The following is an 8,679-nucleotide window of genomic DNA, read 5'->3' on the forward strand; positions in this document are numbered from 1 at the left end:
TCCGGTAACACAAAGGTTAACGATAAATCGTACACTTGATTTCTACAATTGATGGTACATTGTAGCCAATGGAATCAGTCGTAGAAAAATGTTCTACGATCATTGCTAAGCTTTGTGATACGGGACCCAGGTGGCAATTTACTGCTATTTTCACGTGTTGTACTACTTATTGATGCATTAGTGTAAAAGTGATCTTGCATTCACATCTTTTATTTCTTTACAATTCATCGTCAGGAACTGCTGGTGCTCCGATCCAAGTCTAAAGAGCTGCAGTCGGCCAATAGTAAACTACAGCTTCAGATGAAAGAGAAGAATGAGGAAGTCAGAGCCAGGCTTGTCAAGTACCTCCAAGATATTGCGGTAAAAATTATTGGTATTTAAGAACGTACATGGGTGTTAGAAGCTTGAACCTCAATACTTAACATATCAAGGACAGCTGGAGGAAGTTGTATATTGGAGGCAATGATGAGAACCTAACATTGTCTGAAAATAGTCTCCCAATTCCTGTAGAGAACTCTATCAAGGCAAAAGAATGTTGCCACTTATGTCATAACTCTAAAATCAAGTTTTTACGAGCTATCCTCAAATTATTTTAATTTTGAGATACCAGGATTTTACAGCCCACTGACGTCATGCTGAAGTGGAGAATTAAAGTGGATACATTTATGTAGAAAATCACATCAAATCTACTGCTATCATTGAATTGTTTTATTGGAATTTAGAGCATAGATCTAATACCATGGTCACATTTACTCTATGGCGAGTCGAAAACAGCCGTTTTATTCATTTTTATACAAACCACCTCTATGTAGCTCGTACATCAAATGTGAAAATGGCTGTTTTCGACTCGCCGTACGGCCGCTGTAGAGTAAATGTGACCAAGGTATTAGTAACTTGGTTTTAATTTTTTGCAAATAGAGATATTGCAAAAAAGTACGGGAGCATTTTATTGAACTGCTTTCCAAATAAACCCAACCATGGTGAAGATAAGACCAACCTAAACCAGTGATAATTATGGTGAAGATAAGACCTACCTATACCAGTGATAATTATGACCTCTGCTCATACTTGAGATCAATATTTAATTTTCTTGCATCTTTTTTCTGTTACAATCACATTGAAAAGTCCCATAAGTCAGTAGGTTGAGATGCAGGAGATGGCTTGTGAAGTCAGAAATCAATCATGGTTTTAAGATATGACTTCAGTAACACAGTGAAAAGGATGTCTTCTTTAGCCTCATTTGAGATCAATGTCTTTTTGCATAATGATTGTGATGATAGGCTTTGTTTTTTTTTGTGATAGGATCACATTGATAAGTCCCATGGGTCGTCAGGTAGAGACACGGGAGACGGTCTAAACAACCAGATAGCAGCCATGGTGAAGGATCTAAAGCAGACGTACCGCACCAGGGAATCCCAGCTTAGTGATGCAGCCAGGGAGTACAAACGCACTGCGGATGCGGTAGCCAAGAAACATCAACGGCTCATTGTAGAGTATAGGTGAGGCTATCTGCTGGAAAAAACATCAGTCCCAGTTAATGAGGAAATGAAGTACATCTTCAAGACATGCCTTTATGTGATTTCACGATAATTCTTTGTCATCCCATAGCATCTTCTAACTGTAAATAATGAACAATGAATTTCTTTAAATATTCAAATATAAAAAACAAAATGAGGGTTGAAAGATGAAGTAAATAAGAGATCCCTGACACAAAACGGTTTTGGCATTTGTACATTAAGCTCCTTTTCACAAGTAGAATATCTTTCACAAAACTTTATATTGTATGATACATCATTATCCCGTGACTTGATTTCTTGAAGTTTGACTTGGGCAGACTTTCCGTGGTTAAAAGAGCTAATATGGAAATCATTACACCAATAAGACACTTCTCAGAGATTCAAGTTAACTAAAACTTCACGCTTCAATTCCCAGCTGCGTGTGGTCTGTAGTCCATAATCACATTGATCGGACCATGCTCAGGGGACATAAGATACTGTGTATCCATTAATATGATTATCCATTGACTTGTGCGTTGTGTTGACTTGTGTGGAGCGTTGTGGCCCAGTGGATTAGTCTTCGGACTTTGAAACAGAGGGTCGTGGGTTCGAATCTCAGCCATGGCGTAATTTCCTTCAGCAAGAAACTGATTCACACAATGTGCTGCACTCAACTCAGGTGAGGTAAATGGGTACGGGTAGGAAGTAATTCCTTAAAAAGCTGTGTGCGCTATGAACCAGGGATGCCACTTTTCCATATTTATACGGAATTCCGGCTTTTTTCCTGCTATCTGTCTTATTTCCGTATTTCCGACTTTTCCTGTTTTCTTTGTATTAAAAAATACGGAAAGTCCTCCTTTTTCCCCCTTTCTCTCTCGATTGCGATGCATGTCGATCGACCGAGTGAGAGAAATTTCTCGAGATATTTGCTTTTATACAGTACATAATTTATAAATGCGCGCACTGCCCACTACGTTCATTGACTTATGCTTTTATCAATGCTTTTCGATTAAAATTCTTGATCTCCTTCCCAACACACGCACATAGACAAGCGCAAAGCAGCGGCACGAATCGCGATATTACAGCGACTGGTAAATACGTCTGTAAAGATGATGACGTCATCTAAGATGGCAACTTACGATGACCAACGAGGCCCCCCCCAAAAAAAATCATGGCCCGCGATAAGTTTCAGTATTTTTGGAGGACAGCTAGTGGCATCCCTGCTATGAACGCCTATCTTAGCCGGGTAATATAGGAACGCCTTGAGCACCTAACAAGGTGGATATGTGCGCAATATAAATACCCTATCTTATTATATTATATTGAAGCCATACTTCAATCTTTGTGAAATACCACCCTGTATTTATAGCAATTGAAGTCTATTGAAATTATGGAAGCCAGTGAAGAGTGTTTGAATGCTTCTTGAATATTTGTTTAAATCTCTCTTCCTACCTGCAGACTCCTTAGACAACAGTTGAAGGAAAAGAACCTTCCTGGAGTTGACACAGGACCTGATGAAGATCAACTGACATTGGATACAGAAGAAGTTGAGTCCATCAACAGGAGAGAACTCACCAAAGTCATGAAACAGCTCAGAGAAACGGAAACCGAACTCAACAAAATAAAAAGAGAAGGGTAGGTCACCTGTGTGAGTCGTTGACTTGGAATGACGATTTGTACTGGTAGTGATGATGATGTTCGTCCTTGCTTGCGAAGACGACCACAGCTTAACAAACTCCTGTGGGTTTGAAGATGGTTGAATAGAACAGTCTTCACCTGAAAAAGACTGGTGCGGTGTGCACAAGCGAAATCTGGCAGTGGGGTAGGCACAGTGATGGCGCTTGCTCTGCCTCTTTGATGCTGGCGTTTTTGTCCTTGCTTGTCCATACGTTATGACTTGGAATGACTGTCTGTACAGGCAGCATAGGTGTCTGCAATCACATCCTTTTGTTTTCATGAAGAAATACACATTTGTTTTAGGTGCTGTTTCTGTGCTTGTATCTTATAGGAGATATCAAATTGGTGGCATAAGAAATCCATGTGATTGTCCTAACTTTGGAGGGGGCATACGCCTCGCCCCTTACCCACCCCTTAAGTTATAAATTGAAAATCTGGATCTAAAGTCTTTTATAAGATGGTTTATTATGTCGCACAAAATGATTTTCTTTACCATTATTTTTTTTTTTTAAATCATTAATCCAAGACAGATTTTCCATTCTGCTTTTGTATCAAATTCTATGACAGTTGACTTGTTTTAATACTGGAATTTAAGATTTTTATTCTTTTTTTATGTATAGATCTTCCGATGAACATTGGAAATCTCTGAAGGATGAATTTCTCAAGACGCAGGTAGGTTCCTATTTCTTTCATAAACTGACTATTCAACTTGTAGTTGGCAAAGAACTAGAGCTTGACTGTTTAACATCATATTTAGGATTTATCCAAACTCATAACGTGCAGAACAAAAAAAGATGGCCTGAAACTACAGGAATCCAAGAATTTGACTGTCACTTGGTCAAGAAACAACTGAAGTTCTATGTAATTATTATATTGTATGTTTAATCCTTCCACTTGTATATGGAAGTTCAGAAAACAGTCACTCTTCAATAGTGTAAAAGGATGTTTTTTGTTGTCGTTGGAGTTTCCTTGTATTTTGTCAACCATGCAAAAATTATGTTTGTTGTAGAAGTTATTAGAATAATTGTTTTGTGTTACTGGAGATTTTTTTTTTCGAATCAATATTTATGTTGATGTCACATATTATTTGAAAGTTGAAAAAGAAATATATTTTACACCCTGGTCAGTGTAGTCACTTTTCTGTTTGTTGTTGTATAGTAACCTAAATAGGCAAATTTGACTGCATATTGAACAATATGCAGACCTGCCAACCAGTACTTTTTTGCAATAAAAATACGGCAACAGTTTTTTCTTTAAAAAATATGTTTTTTGTATAATTTTTTTTACGAAAACGTAATTTGAGAAAAATCATCTCCATATGTCTCTATTTCATTAAAACGTACACAAATATGGTTATTAGATCAATGTAATTTCAGGTAACTTGTTTTTTTTTTTTAATCATTTTGTTAAAACCAGGGTGAGGTGTACACATGTTTCAATTTTTTTTTTTCATCAGTAAGAGCAGTGCGCATTTTAGCTTGCATGCAGCTTGAGCGCTGCGATGAGTGAGTGCGCCAAGCATTTTATTGTGAAATACACTTTTGGGGGAAAAATACAGTTTTTTGTTTTATCACAAAATACAGTTTTTCATTCCCAGAGGTTGGCAGGTCTACACTACGGCCCACATTCTTAACTCAGCTTTAATATAAATTATGGTATAAAGTTATGGTTTTACTATGGAAAGCCTATTGTTACAGTTATCTCTAAAATCAGAAGTTCAAATTATCAGCTTATTTGACCCTCAAATCATTCATAAATGACTGGGAATAATTACTGAAATAGATCTATTCATTGTTAAAACCTAGGGACAGAGCCAAGTCAGATAGGAAACATATAATGTAAATACAATTTTGAATTTTTTGGCGTCCTACATTTTAATACAGAGAAAGACCGTGGCCTTAGTTATTCCAGACTTATAAGCCTATGAGACTTGTTACTGGGTTACTTGAGATATTTCTCCTAAGGGAGTGGAGAAAGTGCAGGCAACCCAGGATCCAATGACCATTCATCTGCAAAGCACTTTGATACATCATTCTGATGTATCTGATTGCTATATAAAAGAGAAATATCATTATTTATATTTCTCTTCTCATTTTGCAGAATGAACTTGAAGCAGAGAGGGCCAATCTCCTTGCCAACAACTCTGTCTTAGAAGAACAACTCAACGAATGTCAAGATTACATACAAACTCATATGGCAAGGTAAGGTTTATGTCAAGATATAGATAATGTGTTGTATATGCATGTAACAGAATTTGTATGATTCAAATTCATGTAAATTGATGTTTTGAATAAACTTTTTTTTCCTTCTTTATTACAAGTATTCTTTTACCACTTTCTTTTGTTGAAGTATACATACATGAGATCCATTTTGAATATTAGTTCATCCACAATATTATTACCATACATCTAAATATATATTAAAATAGGATTAAAGAATTACCCCCCCCCCCCCAAAAAAAAAGAAGAATTACAATGATAATAATGATTATGACCAGAAATAAGGTCAATAGATTTAAACACTAATGAAATGATATGCATATTGGAAATGTTCTTAGAGAAAATCGCTTCTATAAAACATATGAAAATTAGTTTTAATGAACTAATGGAAATTTGTTTGACCCACTTACTCTTTCATAAGCCCTCTCTTGTGGAATAAATAAACTCTATTGGAATGTGTTCGGTTATTCAGTATTTTCTCTGAATTCAATTTATTTTGATTAGATACAAAGATGAGATCAGAAGACTCAGGAGACAGCTCGGAATGGATGACCAGGTGGACTTGCTTGGATTGACCGACGATTACGGACATTCAAGATGGAGGGACCCCCGGCTCGCCCACGTACCCCAATCCCTCCGCAAGTACCGCACCCTCCCCGAAATATGATTTTCTTAAATGCATTTCATGAAGAGTTTGGTTGGTGGTTTTCACTTACTTATTTACTCTCAGCCAATCAGAGGCAAGGATTTCTAATGGCTTATAGCAACCACTAAAATACTATGCTCAGACCTTTGTTCAAGTGGGTGCTTCATCAAGCGACTCTTAAAGTTACCCATGACTTTTCAATCATTAGGAACATGTTCTTAGGTGTTGAGTCAGCTACGTAGGGATAAATTATTTAGCACAAGAGAGGGTCACCAGTCTTTCATACGTAGCTTTGAAAATGAAACTCAGAATTTAAGATCAATATCGATAGTCGAACAAAATATTAAAAAAATAAAAAGTGTGGTTGGTTTTGTCTAGTTTTATTCACAAGATGTAGATAAACCAAGCAAGTTCAACTTTTAGGGGTTTCATCTCCAAACCCTATTTTCTGTTCTTGACAGATGTATCTCGTATGATACATGTATGTGCTGTTTTCATGTATAAAAAAAAAATTAACCATTGCAAAATGTGTTTGGATTTGCTTTTTATTATGAAAAATGCATTATCCGTCCATATATTTTATATATTTATATATATATATTTTATTTGATACAAGAAGAGTCAAATTTATACTTATATTGACATTGCAGTGTTACTATTTGACTTTACTTAAAAGTCTGTCCAAGTCTCAGAGATTGGTAAAAATGGTGATCGCATACCTACCAAGGGTTCCTATTAAATAGACCTTATGTGTTGACTTAATCATGCTGTCATCTTAGCCGAGGCTGAAGTCATTTCCTTGAATACGTTGGTGATCTGCTGCTGGCGCATCTTCTTCTTCCTGTTACTGCAGGCAAACTCCTCAATCGGGATATAATTGCTGCAGGTGTGTGTGGCTAGTGATAAATTTGAATTAATGATGTGCCCCCCCCCCCCGATGAAAGTAGACATTTGAATTTTGTTTAGCCTTGTCTTAGAACCATCAACCGATTTAGCTTCATGTATGTCTACTAGAAGCAGATTCCATTCTGCCATATACCTTGGAAGGAATGAGTACTTGAAGCAGTCTTTTTTGTTGTTGGTCGGGAGAAAGAGATTGACTATGATTTCCGTGTCCCGACAGAATTTTGAGAGGGAGTTGTGAGGTATGGACCTATGTTGATTGAAGCACTGTGATTTACAGATTTATATAAGAGTGTAAGTCTTGAGATAGCTCTTATATCTTCAAAAGATTTCCATTCAAGTGACTTCAGCATCTGGGAAGCAGTACTAGCGGCTCTTTGTTGAACTGCTTCTAGTCTACTGATGTGGTATGGGTCCCACACAGAAGCACAGTACTCCAACTTTGGACGTACTAACACTTCATAGGCTGTTTCTTTTACATTTCGGGGGCAGCTATACAAGATTCTTCAAAGGAGGCCTAAAACACTAATCGCTTTGAATATGGAAGTATTAACATGGTCCGACCAGGTTAAATTGCTATTTATCTCAACACCCAAGTAATTGTGACTTGTGACAACGTTTAGACGTTTCCCATTGATATTATAGGTGGTTAGAAAGGGTTTCCTTTTATGAGTGATGTGCATGACATGACACTTATCGGTGTTAAATCTCATTTGCCATGTAGCTTCCCAATTACACAGAGTATTTATGTCTTGTTGTAGAATTTTCCCATCATCCTGTGATTTTATCTCACGGTAAAGTATACAGTCATCTGCAAAGAGTAAAACTTGTGACTGTATATCTTTGGGAAGATCGTTGACGTACAGTAAGAATAGCAAAGGCCCTAAAACTGTACCTTGGGGGACGCCCGATCTTACTGGAACAGAGGCGGATGCTTCGCCTTCTAGTACTACCCTCTGAGACCGCTTAGTAAGGAAGTTTCTAATTCATATTTGGAGGGGTCCTGTGATGCCTGATTGGTTCAGCTTGAATAGAAGTCTCTGGTGATGGACGGTGTCAAAGGCCTTGCTGATGTCAGTTATGATAACATCTACTTGGCCCTGGTGATTCAAAGTCTTGGCCAGGTTGTTGACAGTTTCAGCAAGTTGGGTTTCACAGGAGTGTCCTTTCCAGGAGTCATGTTGTTCTTTATTTAGTATCCCATGTTTCTCAAGATGATTCATAATGTTCTTGTGGATGACATGTTCTAACAGTTTACATGGAATAGACGTCGACGTTGCTTGCTTCCAAGCGATCCCCCTTTTTGAATATGGGAGAGATGTTTGCCCTTAACCAGTCCTGTGACAACTCCATTGATATGTATTCCTATATACTCTTATTATGACATCATATGGTCTATAGGAACCTTCCTATTTGGGGTAAATATCCACTTCAACCTGTGCATTCCTATTTCTGTGAACAAGACTTTAGTATTGATTAGGAAATTGAAGAATGTTCAAATTCTCTTAAATTTTGTAGTAATTTTCTTGTTTTTATTTTTATTTTTTTTGCTTTATAAAAACGACAGGTATGTGATTTAAAAATAGATATGTTTAGAGACTGTACTTTCCCTTCTTAAAGCAGGAATTTATGTCATCACATAACACACTTTCAAGCTGAAAGTCTTTTTTTAATAACATATACATTTTTGTCTCACCTGCGAAGCACAGTGAGACTATAGGCGCCGCTTTTCCGACGG

At 37.0% G+C, this 8,679-nt stretch overlaps 1 protein-coding gene across 1 annotated transcript in view; it reads left to right on the forward strand.

The window, feature by feature from the left end:
- The window catches only part of LOC121423751 (coiled-coil domain-containing protein 78-like), a 25,945-nt gene extending 17,266 nt beyond the window's left edge, over positions 1–8,679 (forward strand). Inside the window, 6 exon segments of the mRNA XM_041619235.1 lie at positions 235–360; positions 1,303–1,499; positions 2,955–3,131; positions 3,794–3,845; positions 5,274–5,374; positions 5,897–8,679. Coding sequence (XP_041475169.1) covers positions 235–360; positions 1,303–1,499; positions 2,955–3,131; positions 3,794–3,845; positions 5,274–5,374; positions 5,897–6,059 — 816 coding nt within the window. The 3' untranslated portion in view covers positions 6,060–8,679.

This window comes from Lytechinus variegatus, chromosome 11 (assembly GCF_018143015.1).
Source record: "Lytechinus variegatus isolate NC3 chromosome 11, Lvar_3.0, whole genome shotgun sequence".
Classification (NCBI taxonomy): Eukaryota; Metazoa; Echinodermata; class Echinoidea; order Temnopleuroida; family Toxopneustidae; genus Lytechinus; species Lytechinus variegatus.